Source organism: Neolamprologus brichardi, unplaced genomic scaffold (genome assembly GCF_056152115.1).
Source record: "Neolamprologus brichardi isolate AB-2024 unplaced genomic scaffold, ASM5615211v1 NODE_ptg000031l+_length_7269946_cov_1, whole genome shotgun sequence".
NCBI classification, from domain to species: domain Eukaryota; kingdom Metazoa; phylum Chordata; class Actinopteri; order Cichliformes; family Cichlidae; genus Neolamprologus; species Neolamprologus brichardi.
In genome coordinates this window covers 4,488,961-4,511,102 of record NW_028270136.1, presented here as the reverse complement: position 1 = coordinate 4,511,102, position 22,142 = coordinate 4,488,961, and the positions used below count along the sequence as shown (strand labels likewise).

The window sequence follows — 22,142 nt, the reverse complement described above, 5'->3', positions numbered from 1 at the left end:
TTGGTCTTGTTTTGTTGCAGTTTTTGGAAGCTGAGCCGTCCCAGCAGTCTTTTCTTGGCCTGCTGCTGATGAACGTCCACTTTGTTCTGTTAAAACTCATTGCGAGCAAAACTGTTTAGAGAAAAGAAGCGCTGGAACGGCAGTCATAAACAGACGGAGCCTTAAGCAGTTTAGGAGTGCGCCATGCTCAGCTCTGCTAATAGAAATGTTTAAAAAACATGTCTGTCATTTCCACGTCTGCGTGGAGCACGTTTTCTGCTGCGCGTGACACGGAGACGTCTCATCTGACTGATTATTTCTTTAATAAGGACATAAACACAGTTGCAAAGCCTTCTGCTGTTTCTAGCTGAGGGATTTGTTGTTATCCAGTTAGAAATACATGGGACAGTAAAGTCGTGACCATTATTAACCCAGCCTAGGTTATCACTGGTGATGACCATAATTGCTTCACCAACCTAGGCTCAGGATAATGTTGTGAAGTTTGAAAACCATCCATAAAAACTGTGGGTAAGATAAAGTGACCCAGTTTTCACCAAGTTAAATAAGCTCGAGATGTCATCGGTGTCTACCATCACACAAAAGTTTAAAACGCTACGTCCAGTGTTGGATGGCTTATCTCAGGATGGTGGTGCAAGAGATGAGCCCAGAGTTTGCATTTATTTAACAAGATATCGATATTTGGTGTTGCTGTATCGGCACTATTGGCTGTACAGAATTTTCACCCTGAACATATTTAAGGAGTTTTTGGAAAACTCATCACCCCTTTAAATCCCACTCAGTGCATACAGTTGGGTTAGGAATAACACATGAAGGTCAGCAAGATACCAGATTGTTTATTTCCATCCACTCCTTCATTTTGTGTCTGAGATAGAAGACATTCCCTCTCAGGTTGGTGTTGGTAAAGTTCCAGCAGGGATGGCCCACAGATCCCAGTGCTCCCCGTCCTGTTTCAGCAGGACTTCACTCTCGTATCCATGGAGACAGCCTCCCATGATAAGCTGTGTGTGTGTGTGAGTGGTCAAAGCCGGGGTTAGAATTTCACTCGGTGTATAAATAGCGGATAATAATGGAAACAAACCCAGTGTCCCAGGAAAAGCCTGCAGTGTACAGTAGAGCACACCACCACGTGCTTTCTAGTCATCTCATCTTCTAATCATTTGTGAGTTTAGGTATAACATTTTAGCATGAAAAAAAAAGACATAAAAACACGTTTCTAAATAAAAGGCAAAATTACATACATTAGGCAGAGATAATTACAGTTCATTTCAAGCTGCATATTCCCCATTAATGTGTCTGTTGTGGCTCTTACCCTGCTAACTTTGTATTCGCCACCCCTGCTTTTCATAATTACACAGTGAAAATGGGGCCAGTTTATTTTTGAAATTATTGTTATGGTCATTATTCTGAACAATGAGTTATTTCTGGACAAATGAGAGATACGAAGTCATTGGTACAGCTAACCAGTTAGCTAGCAGCATTAGCTAGCAGCATTAGCTAGCAGCATTAGCTAGCAGCATTAGCTAGCAGCATTAGCTAGCAGCATTAGCTAGCAGCATTAGCTAGCTAACTGGTTAAGCTAAAAACATAGTTAGTGTTTTGTTTGTGGAGTCATTTTTTGTCTTACTCTTAAAAGGGTCCAAACATGTAACATGAAGATGAAAAATGTATGTTTCTATTTTCAAGCAGTACACTGATGTCACTTACAGTAAGTGACTCTAGTGTTTTTGCACTTTCGGCTACTTCACCCTTTTAAATTCTGTAAATGCTGGTTATTACAGCCAGTTGGTGTAAAGCCACTTCCACTTTCATTCTCATTACAGTCAGGTTTCTTGGCAGATACAGTTTTCCATCTAACACTTAGCTAAATGGTGTAGATAAATGGCATTCACAAATGACAAAGGAGGCTAACAGATAATGATGAAAGCTTTCATATGTCAAGCTGTCACCATATATTAAGACTAATGTAGGTGAAAACTTGTATTATTGTTTAACAACAGGAATAATGCAGCGTGCTGAAGCCTGCATTGATCAGATTGCCTCATAATCACTTTCTGTATCAGTGCTTCCTGTCCCACCATCTCTTTTTGCCTTTCCTCCTTATCCATCCTTTGCTCTCAGATGGTCTAGTAAGTCTTTCCACTCTAATTCAATCAGCCGTCTTCCTGTTTACCTGCTTCTGATGTCACATATATGGCTGTGTGTGTGTGTTTGTGTGTGTGTGTGTGCAGCTGAGCAAATATGAATCTGTAGCTTAGAGGTAATCAGTATTCATCATCCAAATGTTGTGCCTACACACACACGCAGAAAAAATATATTGAAATATAAGAAGTTTCCATTCCAACTGTATGTTACATTGTGGTGACACAGTGAACCTCCAGGCTGTTGCACAAGCTAACTTAACATGAATGTAGTGGCAAGTGTGTTCTACTAGTATACCGCTAGTTATACATTGTATTACTAGGTACACATGAGTGGAAAAACATCTATATGTACAGTGGGGCAAAAAAGTATTTAGTCAGCCACCGATTGTGCAAGTTCCCCCACTTAAAATGATGACAGAGGTCAGTAATTTGCACCAGAGGTACACTTCAACTGTGAGAGACAGAATGTGAAAAAAAAATCCATGAATTCACATGGTAGGATTTGTAAAGAATTTATTCGTAAATCAGGGTGGAAAATAAGTATTTGGTCAATAACAAAAATACAACTCAATACTTTGTAACATAACCTTTGTTGGCAATAACAGAGGTCAAACGTTTACTATAGGTCTTTACCAGGTTTGCACACACAGTAGCTGGTATTTTGGCCCATTCCTCCATGCAGATCTTCTCAAGAGCAGTGATGTTTTGGGGCTGTCGCCGAGCAACACGGACTTTCAACTCCCGCCACAGATTTTCTATGGGGTTGAGGTCTGGAGACTGGCTAGGCCACTCCAGGACTTTCAAATGCTTCTTACGGAGCCACTCCTTTGTTGCCCGGGCGATGTGTTTTGGATCATTGTCATGTTGGAAGACCCAGCCTCGTTTCATCTTCAAAGTTCTCACTGATGGAAGGAGGTTTTGGCTCAAAATCTCACGATACTTGGCCCCATTCATTCTGTCCTTAACACGGATCAGTCGTCCTGTCCCCTTGGCAGAAAAACAGCCCCATAGCATGATGTTTCCACCCCCATGCTTCACAGTAGGTATGGTTTTCTTGGGATGCAACTCAGTATTCTTCTTCCTCCAAACACGACGAGTTGAGTTTATACCAAAAAGTTCTACTTTGGTTTCATCTGACCACATGACATTCTCCCAATCCTCTGCTGTATCATCCATGTGCTCTCTGGCAAACTTCAGACGGGCCTGGACATGCACTGGCTTCAGCAGCGGAACACGTCTGGCACTGCGGGATTTGATTCCCTGCCGTTGTAGTGTGTTACTGATGGTGACCTTTGTTACTTTGGTCCCAGCTCTCTGCAGGTCATTCACCAGGTCCCCCCGTGTGGTTCTGGGATCTTTGCTCACCGTTCTCATGATCATTTTGACCCCACGGGATGAGATCTTGCGTGGAGCCCCAGATCGAGGGAGATTATCAGTGGTCTTGTATGTCTTCCATTTTCTGATGATTGCTCCCACAGTTGATTTTTTCACACCAAGCTGCTTGCCTATTGTAGATTCACTCTTCCCAGTCTGGTGCAGGTCTACAATTCTTTTCCTGGTGTCCTTCGAAAGCTCTTTGGTCTTGGCCATGGCGGAGTTTGGAGTCTGACTGGTTGAGGCTGTGGACAGGTGTCTTTTATACAGATGATGAGGTCAAACAGGTGCCATTCATACAGGTAACGAGTGGGGGACAGAAAAGCTTCTTACAGAAGACGTTACAGGTCTGTGAGAGCCAGGGATTTTCCTTGTTTGAGGTGACCAAATACTTATTTTCCACCCTGATTTACGAATAAATTCTTTACAAATCCTACCATGTGAATTCATGGATTTTTTTTTCACATTCTGTCTCTCACAGTTGAAGTGTACCTCTGGTGCAAATTACTGACCTCTGTCATCATTTTAAGTGGGGGAACTTGCACAATCGGTGGCTGACTAAATACTTTTTTGCCCCACTGTATATACATTGAACATATGTCCCTCATGTGTAACTTAACGGTCCCCAAAATTAGAATTTGTAGCTGAATTGTGTTTGAAACACAAAGTGCGGCAGGCCTGGCACAAACCATCTGCTCGCTGACCAAAGTCAGCTGATGTTTGTTGGACTGAATCAGGACTTTGTTATTACTGACTGCTCATCACAAACCTTTGAAACCTGTTGAAAATAAAGATGATTGCTGTTTCAGTTAGCAGCAGCTGTTTCTGGCCTGGGTGCATGTTATTGGCCTTGTTTTCAATGAAACTGAAAGTGATTCATATTTTATATTATGGGCTGCTCTATTACTTTTCACTCCCTGCTACACAAACACAAGTCAACTGGGTGTAGCGCGAGAACACGGGGTGACGTTTGGGGATGCTTCTTCTGTCAGCCCATCATGCAGGTAATAGTTGCATTACTGAAGGATATACGTGGTGCAAGATTAAAGTAGCATGTTAAACCCAACATGAATGAAAAGTACCTGCTGAAGCCTTTGACAAAGAGTATTGCATTGTGGGTATTCTGAGTGTTTCATGGGTATCCAAATATCGATAGTCAACGCTGGTGATGGTCTGCATTGTGGCAATGTTTTCAACTTAAAGACAAGAAAGACCAAGAAAAAGAAAACTTGGAATGAGCAGCAAGAGAACCGTAGAGGAGAAAGCAGACCCAGACCACCAGCACATAGACAGAGCCCACTGATCACCGTCCTTCCAGAGAGGCAAAGCATAACCAGGTAGCTCACAGCGCGGTGAAAGCAATGACTCAGTCATGACTCATGTCAGTTCTTCAGAATTACTTAATGTTAAAGTGTCATTGGTCATCGTAGCTGCTGCTTTAGCTGATTGCCTATATGTTCAGCCCACTGAATAGTGTTAAATAACATAGTTGGGTTGAATAACACAAATGGTTGAATGAGCCACATTGTATAACGCGCTTTATGTAAGAATCAGACTGTTTATCATTAACCAGAGACGATGACAACTGTTCTCCGCCTGCTCCTGATATCTGTGTTCAGTCTTTGTAGCATTAGTTCAGTTAGCCACTCATGCTAGGAGATAAGGCCCGGTTCAATAACAGCGGTCCTCCTCAGAATCACTGGAAAGTAGTACTTATCACAGTATATTTACAAAAATACAATAGAGGAGGCGATTATCCAGAAGAATGTGTCAGCACGAAGATTTAAGCGGAAGAAAAGGAAAGGAGGAAGTAAGAAGGAAGGAAAGGAAGGGAGGAAGTACAGAGGACAGGAAGAAGATGGAAACCAGAGAGAAAAGGAGGAGAAGATGAGAGAGGAAGCAGCAGTAACTGATCAGGTAATAGAATGAGAAAGATTGTCTGGGTTGTTGGCTTCATCTGGGAGCACACACAAAGACGCACACACACCCTTTGTGTTCCTCCATCCTGTGCTTCATCTTCCACTCTCATCCTGCCCTGATGAAGGATCACATGTGTGCGAGGAAGCACACAGAGATGCTTCTGTTAGTGTTTGTGCTCTTCTGTGTGTGTGTGCGTGTGTGTGCGTGTGTGTGTGTGTGCGTGTGTGTGTGTGTGTGTGTGTGTGGAGAGTTAGCGAGGCTGTGATGTGTGTATTTATAGTAAATGAATTCATCCGGCTGCACCTCTGACTTCCTCTGGCACACTGTGAACAATGCTCATCATTGTGTGTGTGTGTGTGTGTGTGTGTGTACCTGCTATGTGCATGCTTAGCTTGCGCGGGTGTTCACGATGAGGTCGTGTATTTACAGACACAGGCTTGTTTCCATTCTTCTGATCACATTACGATGCATCCATCATGTGTGGTCGGGCTGAGAGCAATTATTGACTGTCGCTTTCTCACAGTGCTGCTGTCAATCAATCAGACCGTCCCATGGCAACACCCTGAGTGACAGTGATGGTGAGGGGGTCAACTGGGTGGCAAGTGATAGTGATCAGATATAAATAGTCGTTTTAACCTGTTTTACTTCATTCATTCTAATTTAATAATGATAACTGCTGCGTTTGTCGTGAATGTTTCAGCCATAGGTCATTTTAATTTACCTGACAGGTCAAACCAAATGGTTAACACCCTGCCTTTTGTCCCCCCGCCTTAACCCTGAGCCAGGTTCTGTTGCAAGTTTCTTCCTGTTAAACTGCAGTTTTTCCTTCCTGGTGTCAAAAAGGTTTTTATTTATTTTTTGTTTAGTTTTTTTAAAGAAAGCCTAATTTCAAGAGTAAGTCTCAGTTTTTCAACATGATAAAGAAACACTGCTGTAGTAAACAAATCTGTAAGCATGGCTCTTTGGGCTTAAACTAGGGCTGTGCGACATGACCAAAATCTCATATCCCGTTATAAGACATCTATCGTCCCGATAACGATATAAATCACAAAAATGTAACATTTTCTGTAAATTCTGTGAATCTCGGGCAGCTCGACTTGCAGGAAGTGTTTCCAGCTGCGCGTCATGTAGCTGGAGTCGAGTGTTTTAACCGATGCATGAAACGATACATTTTTAGACATAAGTTGTAACGGCGCCGTTTTCTTTGTGAGTATTTATTACACGGCGTGCTGCGGGGAAAAGCCTGTTCTAACGTTTGAGTCTAAGCTTTATTTTTTAGCACCTGGCGTCTTTTTTACTTCTCATCCGTAAATAATCTGCTCTTTCACGTGATTCAGTTTATTTTGAAAAGTCTCAACAGGATCTTGAGCTTTATTGTGAAAGGTTTATGTGGAACATAAACAAACGGACACGCGATGCTGTTACCGTCGTTGTTGCTAACCACAACGCATAAAACAGGCGCTTGTCTGTCTGTAGTGTGGTTATATAAAATATAAGAGAAAGAGAGAACTTTAAGAAATTAATAATAACTACAGTGACCATCAAAACCATGAAAACATGTTGCCGTAAACAGTTTATTTTGCGACACCACGAAACAAACGATAGCCTAAAATGAAACGATGGACGTTTTTATATCGTCATCCGATAAATATGGTTATATCGAACAGCCCTAGCTTAAACTGTAAGAAACAACATTTGTGAAAAAGCTCTGTAACTGTCCTGTAATTATAAAACAGATTTCAGCCTTTGTTTTTGTTTTCAATGCTTCTTTTTTCTTTCTTTCTTTTAGAAACGACTGAGAAACAGATATTCGTATAGTTGATAGTGAGAAACAGATGCTTTTCTGTCACTTTATTGTTTATCTATCACTTAATTCCTTTGGTGTAGGATGAATGACATAAGAGAAGCTGTAAAACCTAAAACAAATTCAGTTAAAAGTCTGATGTCCTCGTGTCACATTTTCCAAAGCTGTCCTGTGGGACCTATGGGAGTCTTTGCTGGGCCAATGTTGACCCAGTATGTACGGCAAGAACCTATTAAAAAAAACATGAGCAATTTTAAATGTTTGATTTCCACATTAGCAGTGATGCCACAGTAACTGGCTGGAGACTGCTGGGTGAACTTGAGGTCTTCGTGACTGCTTTGGTTGGTAGCAGGCTGCCTGCTGCGATGCTAACTGTTAGCTATGGAAACAGGAAACAGATCGCTAGCCTTCAGTGTAAAACTTTTCATATATCGATGGCATTAAGGCAAAACTTCCATTTGTGTTTTTCCCTCGCTCTGCCAGTAGTAGGCAAGTGTTTGGAGACAAATTGGCGTCTTCCATGGAAACTATAGGTAACCAAGACAACCTGCTATCAACCAGAGTGATCACAAGGATGTTTCTGGTGTCAGCTGATTTAATCTGGCAACAACCAGCCATAGCTTGCCAACCACCTGGGGAGTACACAGTGCCCATGCACTACAAATGACTTTTAATTGTGTTGTTTCTATAACTCCCGCTTCATTTTACAAAACCGATTGAATTTTTCACTGTTTTCTTTTTTATTACACCCACAGTCATGGCCCGTTTGATGTAGCAGTGTTTGACTGAAATAACACACCACGAAAACTTAAATTAGAATCACTCATTTGTAGCGCGAACGCTGTTGTTTATCCCTGGTGTGTCATTTCTATGAGTTAATGTGTTTGTGTTTTGCTTGCATGTCTATGATTATAATTGCACCGCCTTCTGTTTTAATGACTTAGCGCTCCCCTTTGCATTGCTTTGATTTGCACGGGGCTTCCCTGAAAATGAGGATCGGGCTGTTAGAGAGTTATTTAAATGCAGAGGCAGTGTGCTCGCTACCAGCCTCAAGTACGGGCTGAAGGTACAGAGAGAAAGTCTATAGCTGATAATTGATGAGAATAAAAACGTGGTAATGAACTGAGCAGCTGAGCTCAACTGATCTGGATTCAGGTGTCAGCTGAGTTTCTGAATAGAAGAGTGTGTCTCGATTGTTCGCTCGGCTCCTCTGCAGAAGAAGCAGATCCTGTTTTGGACAGTTCATGTGGAAATAAGGACGTCACACTGTCACCACTCTCATTATGTCATGATTTTTACTGTGTGTGTGTTTGTGTGGGTGCATGTGAGTCTGAATCCTTGTGTTTTTGAGGGTGTGTGTGCAGCACACTTCTCCATGTGTAGGAGGAGCCAGAGGATGCTTGTTACCTAGCAACCGCCTCCATGCAACCCAGAGCTCCCTGGTTGTGTGTGTGTGTGTGTGTGTGTGTGTGTGTGTGTGTGTGTGTGTGTGTGTGTATGAAAGGATAGAACAGAGTTAGGCTGCAGGATGAGAGGTTGCAGCAACATCATGAAATCAGTATTTTCCCAGAGTTCTGCTGCGGCAGGCAACAAAATTGTAACGTGATTTAGTGTGGCTTTGTGTGTGTGTCTGTGTGTGTATGTGCGTTTGCAGGACATATATAATAACACTAATGAAAAGATGCAGCATAAAATGCACAACTATTGCTTTAGACTTGCTAAAATTGTTAATAGAGTTGAGTTACACATTAAAAGAGTGCATCTGGAGCTTTCACTGAATGTTACAGCCTCTGTGTGAAACCAAGACTGATGGTGTCAAAATATGCCAGCATCTATTCGTAGTGTTTAAAACACACTCCAGCTCATTTAAATTCAGATAAAAACCCTCTGGGTGGAGGTGCACCTGCCACCAACTGTCTGGAGTATAGGTAGGGGCTTCAAGGCAGCCTCTATCAGAGATGGACTGTAGTCTGTGCACAGGCTGTAAATAAAATATAGAAGCAGCCTCTGGCTCTGAAAACATAAGCCAGTGCAGAAATGCCTTCTTTTTAATAGCCAACAGGGAGCAGCTGCCTTGGATTGAAAACAACCTTGGAATCAATAGAAAAATGACTCTCAGTCACTTAAGACTTTCTTGATGAAATCATGTCTTTTAGTAGCTCCGAGTCCTACTAAACAAAACAGCTATATGGGAATCAAAGAGGAGGACAAAGCAGGCTGTGCTTTGAATGCAGTGTCAACAATGCAAGAGTTGCATCAAAGCACTTTATTTTGAAAGGTTTAATCCCTACAATATTAGAAAGGAATGCAAAGAATAAGATGCCCCCTTTTGAATAAGTACTTGGCAGCTGTGAGGGGGAAGAGGAAGGCGGCTGTGATTTCAGAACACAAAGCCAGTGGGTTATATTTTGGTGGCTATGTCTATCTTTAATAAACACTCCATGGTTGTGTTACATGGAGGCGTAAAAACTGATGTGTTCCACCTTAAACGTAAGAATAACAGAAACTTTAAAGTCACAATTCAGTAAAAGTCAGTCTTGGTAAAATTTGAGTGCTTCACATTAAAAGCACTGTTGAATCCTTTTATTGTGAAACAGCAGCAGTAGACGATTTCAGGTGTAATAACTTAATAGAGGAATAAACATTAAGCTATGAATTTTAATTAAACAGTTTGATGGAGAATTAGCAAGCCTAAGTCACGCACTTCCACCCAGCTCTTTGTTTTGGGCAGTATGACTTGTTTCCATCTAAGCGTTGGTTACTTGGATGGAAACAGCAACAGATGTGCAGCTAACACCAAAGTTACCTCCAGTTCCCGCCGTTACGCCATCACTGGCTGGACCTGCTCTCTGGCAGAACACTGAGTTCCTGCAGCGCTGCACATTTGATCTATCAGCCCACTTTTGAGTATCACTGCATGTGTTATGAACATTGAAAATACCGAGTTTGACACATCGCTGGCCAGCACGTCGGCTCAGCGGTCGGCTTTATTTATGGTGGTAAGCATTTGAATCATACTGGAAATGAGGAAATGTAGAAATGCAAAATAAAATGTCAATATTTTGTATATATGTGCATTTTCACATCCACATGCTTGATTTTAGAAGTGTGTGCGTGTTTGTGTGTGAACTGAGAGCAGATGGTGTGTGTGTGTGTGTGTGTGTGTGTGTGTGTGTGTGTGTGTGTGTGTGTGTGTGTGTGTGCGTGCACGATACCTGCTTAGGAAATTCCAACCAGGAAGTGTTGATAAGGAGGGAGGAAAAAGAGGGTCAATGAGGATCAAACAGCTCCTGCAGTGTTGAAACATGCGCGCGCACACACACACACACACACACACATGCGCGCACACACACACACATGCACACACACACACACACACACACACATGCACACACACACACACACACACACACACACACACACACGCACAGAAATATCTACACTGTAAATTATTAGTGCTAAATGTTATATATTGAGGAGTCAGTGTTTTGCTGTAATGTCTGTAAATTTGTTTGGAAGCGAAGCTGCCTCTCACTGCATGTGTTCATGATGCAGAACTGTGTGTGTGTGTGTGTGTGTGTGTGTATATGTGTGTGTGTGTGTGTGTGTGTGTGTGTGTGTGTTGGCTGATTTACTGTGTGTACATCTGGCAGGCAGAGGATGATGTTGGCAGCGATCCCACTCTTACCCTTTCTGTCCTTATATGATGCCTCGTACAAAGCTTGTATCCTTATTTGATGACATGGGGGTGGCCGTGCCCTTTTATGATGTCATGAAATGAAGCAGGAGGCCGCAGAGAGCTCGCTTCAAGGCAAAGATTCAGGCAACACACACCAGACATGAACACTGCCTTCTATATCTTGTTGAATTTCCAGGGTTTCTATTATCCATGTCTCCATTATAAAGGTGGACGCTCATATTAAAGATGGCCAGCGTGTCAGATAATACAGTCTACACATATAGTAGGAAAGCGCTATAAGAACCAGTCTGTTTTACTATTCTAAATTAGCGATTCAAGTAGAGCAGGTTTTAGATCTCACCCTGGGTCAACACACCTGAATCACATGATGAGGTCATTACCAGGCCTCTGGAGAACTTCAGGACATGTTGAGGAGGTCATTTAGCCATTTAAATCAGCTGTGTTGGCTCAAGGACATCTAAAACCTGCAGGACACCGGCCCTCGAGGCCTGGAGCTCCCCCAACCCTGAAGTTGAGGTTAACTAATTCATATTATCAGCTTTTTGCTGATCTGTTAGTATCAACATTTAAAATAGGCTGTTTGATCATTCAGTTCAGTTTGATTTATATGGTGCCAAATCACACAACAGTTAGCTCAAGGTGTTTTATATCGTAGGTAAAGAGTCTACAATAACAGGAAGCATTAAGAGCAAGAACTTGGCAAGCGTGAGAAGGCAAAACTCCCTTTTAACAGGAAGAAAGTGAAGGCAAAATAAAAAATAAAAATAATGGCTAATATACTGGAATATTGCATTTTTAAATCAACAAATATTGGTACCAGAATCTGATATCGGTAGGACTCTATATCCTTCCCACAGGCTGCACTAAGCTTTCATTATCAGTCTGAAAAGATGAACAGCTGCATTAGGAAATTTGATTAAAAGCCTGTGGACATATAAATCCAAGAGGATAAGTTAATCACGACCTCAAAGGAACATTCAGATAAGACAGATCCAATCACAGCACTTAAAAGTCTGCAGAAAAAAAACTTTGTAGAAAGAGCCTAAAATATACGAACATAAAAGTGCAAGGACCTTTCCCTCTCCACATAATGAGATAAAAATATATCAGCCCGTCATCACTACACAACAATGCATCACGTGTACCACTAAGAAAAGACAGTGTTAACTTAAAATATCAATGATGGTGTTTCACAAGACATAAACCTTTATGTTTTTGTGCACATTGTGGTAAACATAATTACTGTCACTTATTGCTGTTGCAAAGTCAGCCCGTGCACAGCTCAGAACAAGTTTAAAAAATACCAAGATATGCTTTCCCTTAAATTAGGGCTGCCACGATTAGTCGACTAGTCACGATTACGTCGACTATCAAAATCGTCGACGACTGATTTAATAGTCGACGCGTCGTTTGAAGCTTTGTAAGATCCCAAAAGACGCAGGAATAAGTAGTAGGATTTAAGAGTGTAATAACGGACTGAAACAGAAGATGGCAGCACTGCATGTACAAGGATGCCAGCTGCCGTTAAACCCCGAAGAAGAAGAAGCTGTGTCCCAGAATTCATAGCGCAGCCCAGCTCAGTTTCCAACAATGGCGGCAGCTAGTTAGTTTTAATATTACTCTTATTATTCTTTCTGGGTCACAAAATAAACGTTTAACATATTTTCAGGCGAGAATGTAGCTGTGTAAACCTCAAATATCTGCTCAGTTTATCAAGACACCACATATTTTCAAAAGCGCTCCGACGTTTTCGGAGACGTCTGTTACCCACTAGCTCGATAGCTAGCCGGGGGCTAGGCTAACTAGAGCCGTGAGAACACCGGACTCCCGGCTAATCGTTTTCAAACCCACCGCCGTCTTTCGCTACTCAGGTTAAACATGATATATAAGTCACTTAGATAACTTAAAAATGTTATTTGGATTTTTTTAGTATTTTATTTGTTCCTGAGTAAATCGGTTTGGCTGAGATTAAAGTTATAGTTTTTACACAGCTGAATAAACATCAAGCAGACAGCTGATTATCAGAAGTGTGAGATGCTCGAGAATTTACTCCGGTGTCCTGTTATATTTTAGATAGCAAGGAGTTTATTAAACTTCACCGAAACAATCTGCAAATTTCATTAAAATTTAATAAACCATATAACCAATAAAAAACTTTATTTTTAGTTAGCACATACCTTAAACACTTAAAGCTGTAAGCTAATGATAGTTATTAAGAGCAGATGCTGCTGGTGCAATAAGGTGTACGTTTTACGTTGAATGGATGATGATCTGATTAGTCGACTAATCGTAAAAATAATCGCCGACTAGTTGACTATCAAAATAATCGTTTGTGGCAGCCCTACCTTAAATGAACAAAAACTGAACATTATATATATACATATATATATATATATATATATATATATATATATATATATATATATATATATATAATATTTATATAACATTTTATAATTACAGGACAGTCTGGAGAATGAAGTACACATGAACTCACCATCCAGCTGAGTTAAGATCAAACTAGACTGTATATGGGCCACAATGTAAAATGAGTTTGACATCTCTGCTCTGCAGGCTTCAGTTAGCATGTTAAATGTTAAAGGTCATGACAGTACGATTAGAAGAAGACTGAACAAGTATGGCTTGTTTGGAAGGGAGGAAAGTCTTTACTCTCTAAAAAAAAAGAGAGCAGCACGACTTAAGTTTGCAAAGGTGCATCTGAACAAATCACAAGACTCCCAGAATGACGTCCTTTGGATAGATGAGACTGGAGTAGAGAGGCACAGCGCCACCTTTGGCAAAAACTGAACCCAGCATAGTCAAGATGCAGAGGTGATGATTTGAGCTTCTCATGCAGCCATAGGACCCGGGCATTTCCAGCTGTTGGGTTGACCATGAAGTCCTCTGTAACCAAAGTATTCTGGAGTCAGATGTGAGGCTGAAACAGCAGAATGGCTGAAAAAGAAAAGATTCAGTGATGGCCCAGTGCTCATGCTGTGGTGGGACCTTTAGAAAGCTGTGGAACAAAACAGTTCAAAGGTCAGATACGGGACATTTCATGGGTTAAATTTAGCATTTAAACAAGTTAGGGGAAGTTACTCTGACACGAAAAGATAAGGATAAAACGCTCCTGATTTGATTTTTCTGGGTAAATGTTTAAGAAAGAAAAAGAGTCCACCTTCATAATGCATGAAGGCATACTGTGCTCCAACATCTGCCAGTGTAATTTACATGCTGCAGCTGAAAAATGGAGAGAGGAACGACGATTCACTGACACAGCAGAGAAGTGCTGTTCCCTTTCTCATCGGTGAGCCTGTGGGGGAGAATGTGAGAGAAGAAAGCAGGAAAGAGGAAAAGGTGACGGGAGCAGTCGGAGTGGGACAGATCGATCAGGGCCAAGACAACAGGTCTGCTCTCAGAGACAGAACGACTCTTCATCCTCAAAGGGGACAGAAATATGCAGAGAGAAGAAACAAAGAGCTAAAGACAACTAGTTAGCAGAGCTAGTGAAGCTTCCTTTTCTATTTTATGTAATAGAACAATAAATGGCATTGCCTAAAAGTAATCTTTACACTAGGCACAGTCTTTCCCAGGACAGATATTACATAAGTGAACACATAAAGAGAAAAGCAGTGACACGGTTCGCTTTCCTTTCCCATGATGATCGCAGCGGTCCCTTTTGGCCACAGGCAAGAAAACAGAGGATCAGCAGACTGAGAATAATCCTCCCTAAGAACAACAGCCTCTTCTTTTAGCTGCATTAACTCTGTTTAATATTAGGCTTATTAATAAATCTAACCTTTTTGAGCATGCACCTTCTCGCCAGCATGTATAATTTAAAGGAGCCACAGTGCCTTTCAGCTCTCATTGACCTTTCACCTCTACACAAGCCTGCTAAAGGGAAGCAGCCCAGTTAACATCAGGACCTGAGAAGGATTGCAGAGGTAGAAGGCTTTTAAATTAACTTTGGGTTCATCCCATACGGTGTATATAAACTCCATCGGTTTGTGGACCACATACTCCCTAATATTACTGTTTCCTGTCACGTTGGCTTTTGGAGCCAGAGACGAGTACATGTGGATACAGGGCAGAGTGCTACGATGTCGGCTAGTGCCAGCATGCTAGGTCACCTTTAGCGATGACCTATCTGGTGCAATGGAAAGATGCTAGTTTTACAAGTTTCAGGTAAAAGACTGATTAAATGCTACAATTTTACTCAATAAGAGTGAAGCAAAAACTTCGTAGATACTGTGTACCACAAATTAAGGCAGATATTTGTCATATAATTATATTAAAATACCCTAAACAGAAAAAAACACCAGTTATTGGAGCAACAAGCTGTGCCCTAGTAGTATTTAAATGAAACCCTCTGTACATTTGGTATGAGATGGGAAACTCTCCATAGATACAAAAATAATTGTTCGTGTTAGACTATGAGTGTAATTGTATGGCTATAAATTCGGGCATCTAAACATGGGAGCCAACGGACTCATTTTTTGGAGTCAGCCTCCAGTGGTCACTCCAGGAATTGCAGTTTTTGGCACTTGCGCGTTAGCTTAATTTTTTTCAAACTGATATCTCCACAGTCTGTCTGACACAAGCTGGTTAGGCCCACAGTTTGCTTACAAATAGCTTCAACAATCCAAGTACAAACAAACAGTTTACCGTTCTTAAACCCACTTCTTTATATTAGATGTATTTTATGTCTTTTCTCTTTTTGAACCTTTTTAATTGACTTTGCAATAACAGATTGTAGTTCACAGTTTTTCAGCCTCCAGCAGTTTCAGAGAAGTTTTGCCTCTGAAGCTAGAATAAACTCAGAATTTTCTGTGGTGCTGTATTCTTTAATATTCCATAGCTTTACACTGCAGGTGCGGTCTTTCCCTCAGGCAGGTCAGGTTGGTAAAATACAGGAAACACCTATTGCTGAGAAGGAAAACTGATGTTGTTCGCTCTTATTAATAAAGCTTGTTTGAATGCATGTGTGTGTCAGTAAGCATAGCAAAGAGATTCACATAAAACATTAGAGAAATCTGTTTGTGTCGTGTGTCTGAAACACAGTGGGCGATATATCGGATTTTTAAATCACCAAATATTGGTATCGGCCAAAGATCCTGACAAAGTTTCCAAATATGATCTTTTGAAAGTGAGACTGGTCTCTCAAAAGATCACTATATTCAAATCTCTAAGATGCAGCAGCTTTGTTAGAATAGCAGTATTCAGCACTCCAAGTATGACGGAAAGTTGGTCCATCTTATATAACGGTAGCTCGGTGAATGTGGAGTCCTGAGCTGTTTTCGGCTGGGTGACTTCACATTATACACACACACATGCAGACTAGGCATGGACAGTAGTAGTCGTAATATATAGGGCTATACTATATAATATAGGGCTGTACGATATGACCACAATCTCATATCCTGATATAAGACATCTATCGTCCGATAACGATATAAATCACAAAAATGTAACATTTTCTGTAACTTCTGTGAATCTCGGGCAGCTCGACTTGCGTGAAGTGTTTCCAGCTGCGCGTCATGTAGCTGGAGTCGAGTGTTTTAACCGATGCATGAAACGATACATTTTTAGACATAAGTTGTAACGGCCGCCGTTTTCTTTGTGAGTATTTATTACACGGCGTGCTGCGGGGAAAAGCCTGTTCTAACGTTTGAGTCTAAGGTTTATTTTTTAGCACCTGACGGCTCTTTTTTACTTCTCATCCGTAAATAATCTGCTCTTTCACGTGATTCAGTTTATTTTGAAAAGTCTCAACAGGATCTTGAGCTTTATTGTGAAATGACGGTAACGCGATGCTGTTACCGTCGTTGTTGTTGCTAACGACAATGCATAAAAACAGGCGCTTGTCCGTCCGTAGTGTGGTTATATTAAATATAAGAGAAAGAGAGAACTTTAAGAAATGAATATAGCCACTACAGTAACCATCAAAACCATGAAAAAATGTTGCCATAAACAGTTTATTTTGCGACACCACGAAACAAACGATAGCGTAAAATGAAACGATAGATGTTTTTATATCGTCATCCGATATATATCGTTATATCGAACAGCCCTACCTGTATATGTTTTTCTCTAAAGAGCTTTAGCCTTGCTGCAAGCACATCTGCAAGCCACTTTGCAACCCTCCAGGCAGAGGTGGGTTGACAACTTTCATGCAGTTTTTGTCTGAGTCATATCGTTTGTCCTTGATACCTGCTCTGTTTTGTGCTCGGATGTTGCTCCTCCTTTCCCAGAACTGTTTTGACTACAGTAGACCTGACTGTAGTAGCACTTTATGTAGTCTGACTGTAAAAATGCTGAATTATTAATGCCTCATCATGTGTCGCTATGAGTGTAGACTCTGCTGAACCGACTTATTTTTCATTGTCACTTTCCTGAATGCTGTTGGAGATCTTTAATGTTGTTTTCAGAGAGCTTTTTCCCCCAATATTCATTATGACAAATTTTCAGCCCAAATTCTGGACACAAAAGGTCTCAGTTCACTCACGATTTTGCTGCTGATGCTCAACATACTAGCAAGAAGACAGGCCAACCAATTTGTTTAGATGTAAACGGAAAAACACATTTATTCTTTTTTTTTTTTGCATGCATGTTGAAGAAAAACTGCTCTTTTGATTTCTTCTATTTTGGGTTAATAGTCCTGTAAATCGTGATCCATGAGTTAAAGCAGTAGACATGTGGCAGTCCAAGCGTTAAGAGTTTGGTGGTTCCTTTTTTTTTACCTTTCCAAACCCCAGCATGCTAGCATGTTCATCTAACTATGACATTCTCGTATGACATGCCTGGTAACAAATCCAAGAGTTTTTGTGTGTTTCTGTTTCATAGTCTTCCTCTTTATCCAGTGAAAAATGTGGCAAATTCGGTTACCTATTGTGCCTTAAAATCCTGTAGTTACTTGTTTTTGTTAAACATGGATAGAATCACGACTATAAACAGACAGCAGATGTGTTCTGATCATTTCCAGTCCTGTATTCAGGGTTTCATTGTTTGATGGGGCCTCATAGGTGAACCTTTACCCTTTAAAAGCATTGCATGGTCTTTTCTTTTGGAGCACTTGGGCTTGTTCACCATTTAAATTAATTTTTTTAAGTCTACTTGTGTAGAGAGTAACCTCAACATCCCTGAGTCTAGTTGATGTAAATGTCAACAACTGAAGATGCTCACAACTGGCTGTTTCAGCACATTGTTGTTCGGTCATCAAGTAAGAAATCCGATTCTGTGTTTTTAAACAGCTTATGGAGCTAACGTTAGCTTAATCGACAAGCTAGCTGTAATAAAGAAACTAGAGCTTGAGGCAACGGGTCTCCAGCTAATAAGAAAGAACGGTATATAGCAGCCCCCAAAAAGTTGATTCTGTTCATCTGGACTAAAGTTTTAAAAAATGTAAAACGGATGAACAGAATAACTTTCCTGACCTGGATGACTGAGCGCGCGTCAAGATATATCCAGATGCGTTTTCCTATAACTTTGGTCTGTCTCAAAGACTTAGTTCTTTTATGGGGAGAAGCCGATTGTTCAGTGTTTATCAGGGACATTTAAAAAAAGTGAGCTTTATTTGTTTTCTCTGGCCTCTTTGAACTTTTTTAACTTCACCATACTTTAGTATTTATGTAAGTTAGCGGAAATATATCAGGTTTTATTGTCCACACAAACACACACACACACACACACACACACACACACACACACACACACACACACACACACACACACAGGATGTACATTGTGCCTTTGAAAGCTCCTGTATTTTTAAAAAAAACTGAATTCCTGCATTTAAGAGGCCAGGAATAGCCTGTTAGGAAATCAATGTTCCTCCCCCAGTGGTGCTGGGAGCTGTCTCCCCTACAATAGAGGGACTGTCCTGTTTCCTGCACCCTAGAGGGGGTGTGCGTGTGTGTTTGTGGAAAGAGCAAAAATGTGAGAGAGAAAGAAGGGAGCGTGTGAGCTCATCCTTGCTGTGCCTCAGTTCTGCACCATCAGCTAATAAGAGACATAAAAACAAAGGGCAGAAAATGGAAAATAATGAGGTTGAAAGTAGCAGTTGTGCTTGTAGATTTAGTGCAGCATTAAACTTGCATGCATGTGTGTGGATGTGCGTGTGTGTGCCTGCATGTGCTGCACCCCTGCAGCTGAGCTACGCCACAGCATGCATGGATCTGCATCTGTTATTTCAAGCCAGTAATTGTGTATCTGTGTGTGTTTACAATGAACTTGACCTAAATCTGGACGTAGCCACAGTGCCATCGCCACAATAGTTGGTTTGAATTCTCCTGTTGGGAAGACTCATGTTGTGTGTTTTGAAACCAGATGTGATGAGTGTGCGATGGACTAACCGGCTGAGAGGAACTGTGTGTTCCTCGGCGAGCAACTTGTGACTGTCAGGTTTTAAGCTTCCAAGCATTTCCTGATTTATCCCCTTTTTTGACTGTGATTGTGACAAAAATACACAAAATGAACTCAGTGGTTTGTTCAGTGTGGCTTGAAACCAGTGAATGGGCCCACAAAGTTCACACCATATCAAGACTTATTGCCAGCCAAGGAGTCGCCCCCTGCTGGCCCTTAAAAATAATGCAAGTTTAAGCTACTCCCTCATTGTCTCTGCAACATGAGGGTCGTTCCGCTCATCAGGGAGGCAAAACTATTAAAACGCGATTTTATTATTTTATTTCAAGCTTTCTCTTTGTCAGTCTGGGGCAGCAAAGACAAACAGTGTAGATTTAAAACCGCTCAATTTCCACTAGAAAGAATTCTAGCATAGCATCCTAGCTTCAGTTTGTACAAACCCTGAACATAATTATAATAATTCATAACCGAGCCTGTGCTGTATAGTTCATATCCTCAGTATTATCTGTACTTTATATGCCATGAGCAGGAGAGGTCTGACATTCCAGTCTATGCTGCACACTTTTCCAAGTCGTGCTTGGTGATCTCCTGCACAGATTTAATGCACAGTCCATGCTGCAGCTACACCGTGTGGATTCAAATGTGCTGTGTTGCAATGTAAAAAAGGTCAGAAGCCCAGAACCTGCATCTCATGCTGAACATAACATCCAGTTCTACTGATTTCCAACTTCTCATTTTTATTTTTGGACTCTATGAGAGTAGCTTTGCATGAGTCACCATTTAAAATAATCCTTATTTGTTTTATAATGGGACTTGGGAGCCTTTATAGTTCATCCTCTGTCTGAAACAAGCTGTTTTGGCTTTTTAAGGCCCTCCTCTCTTAAAGGCATCTTTCTTCTCATTGGCTACTCGTTATAAACAGGGGATTTGAAAGTGGGTGGGCGGGGCTTCTGTGCTTATAATGAAAGCTGTCTGTCTGAGATGTTCCTCACTGCACAAAGTGACGTCTTTTATATGTCATTTTTGGGCGTCCAATCTTGGTCCACTGGAGGGGTTGTCGTGGACGTCTTATACATTTAAGACGTCGTTTTTATGCTGCTTCTCTAGATTCTGCAGTCCCGTGGTTCCAACATGTCCTCCACCCTCTGGAAACATGATCAACAGTTACATGTGAAGGATGTCTGCAGAGTGACAAGCAGACATCTCCAAGATTATATCAACAAAGCCTGTCGAGCAGATAGTCCAGTTCACACATTCACACAAACGTCTCCTACTTTCCTACTTCTGTCACACCCACAGTCACTTACAAAGCTACAATAAAACAGGATACTTGGAAAAATGAACCATACTTGATGCAAATGCTCTATAACACTTATTAAACACATTGTACCCATTTTAAAGGGAAACACTTTAACCATTTTTATTTTACATCTTTTCTAATATTTCAACACATTTTAATGAGTAGCAGTTAAATCGTGCTTGTTTAAAAATAATCTGTACTCATATGTATCATGTTGATAACAACAATGTTGATGTTGGTAAATAAAAACAATACATTTATTAGTTATGTAAATTCCCTGCACCTGTCATAATGTTCATGTGACGTCCAAAACAAATGACCCAGTCCAAAGTTCAAAGGTTAATGACATGTCATGTCATATGGACGTCCAAATTGGGTCGTGGTTGGACGTCCAAGTTGTGGACCTCTTTTGGACGTCATATAGATCCAGAACTGGTCATGGACCCAATATAGATGAAATCTGCACGTCTAGCTGTTGTCCGATGTTTAGTGGGTGATATTAAGGTATCTGCCCTTCTGGACATCACACAGACCAAAGAGTAAATGTTTATATTCGCAGTAAGTTGGGAGAAAATAACTTTCGTATTGTGATTTGATCTGGAAAACATTTTCACATCTTTTTTGTGGGTTTTGAATCTAAGCGTATTGTCACATTACCTAAATTCACACACACAGCGAGCATGCTCTGAATGGCGTAAATATTTAGAATGACAGACACGTACGGTGCGGTCACCATGGGGGGCGGGACTCGAAGTAATGGCACTCTTTCACGCAAACAGCGGGCGAGGAAATGTGATGGCAGTTTGACTCTGAATGAGATCTTTGCTTCCGTTTGGTGGAAATGAGTGAGGGAAAAGTGGAAAATGCTGTTTCAGCTGGCTTGAGGAATGAATGAACCGTACGGTTCCTCTAGAGCACGATATTGTTGCAATCATAAACGTTAAATATTGCTCATAACAAGGTACTGATGGGGTTTTGCTATCACATTTGAGGGCTGCAGAAATCCACTCATGCTCCCTTTTTTGTCTTTCAGAGCTCCTCGGGTCTGCAAAGAAAGTGAATGTCAACTTCCAGGATACAGATGGGTGAGTTACCCTCCTTTTCTTCTTCCATATATCATGTCTCCATCCCATCTGTACCCATCCCAGGCCAGCTTCCCCCCTCCTTTCTCCTGCTTAACAGCATTCCCAAGCAGCATTATCATAGTGCTTTTACTTCTCTCTGTACAGTATTAAAAGCTGGGGGATTAGCCCATATACCACTCAGCTCAGAATGTCGTGTTTATTTATGCGTGAGAGTATTAAAGGCATGATATTAGGTATTACATTTAAGCACTTTCACCTCTTTGCTCCCATTTTGTCATTAAAAGCATCGCGTGCGCCCAGTACGCGGCTATGGGCCCGTCGGCTCTCATTGGGGAGCCGCCACTTGAAATCCACCAGACGATGGCAAAAGAAAACTGCAAACAGAACTGTGGCCCACTTCCATGCAATCTGGTGTGTTATGTAACGGAACAATTTGGAGAGACAGACTTTTGTTTCT

The 22,142-nt window shown here is 41.2% G+C and overlaps 1 protein-coding gene across 6 annotated transcripts in view; it reads left to right on the top strand.

Moving 5' to 3' along the window:
- The window catches only part of caskin1 (CASK interacting protein 1), a 126,378-nt gene that overhangs the window by 42,300 nt on the left and 61,936 nt on the right, over positions 1-22,142 (top strand). For all 6 annotated transcript variants that reach the window (XM_087837348.1, XM_087837347.1, XM_087837345.1 and 3 more), the window contains exon 2: positions 21,634-21,685. In XM_087837348.1, coding sequence (XP_087693474.1) covers positions 21,634-21,685 — 52 coding nt within the window. The remainder of the gene's footprint in view (positions 1-21,633; positions 21,686-22,142) is intronic.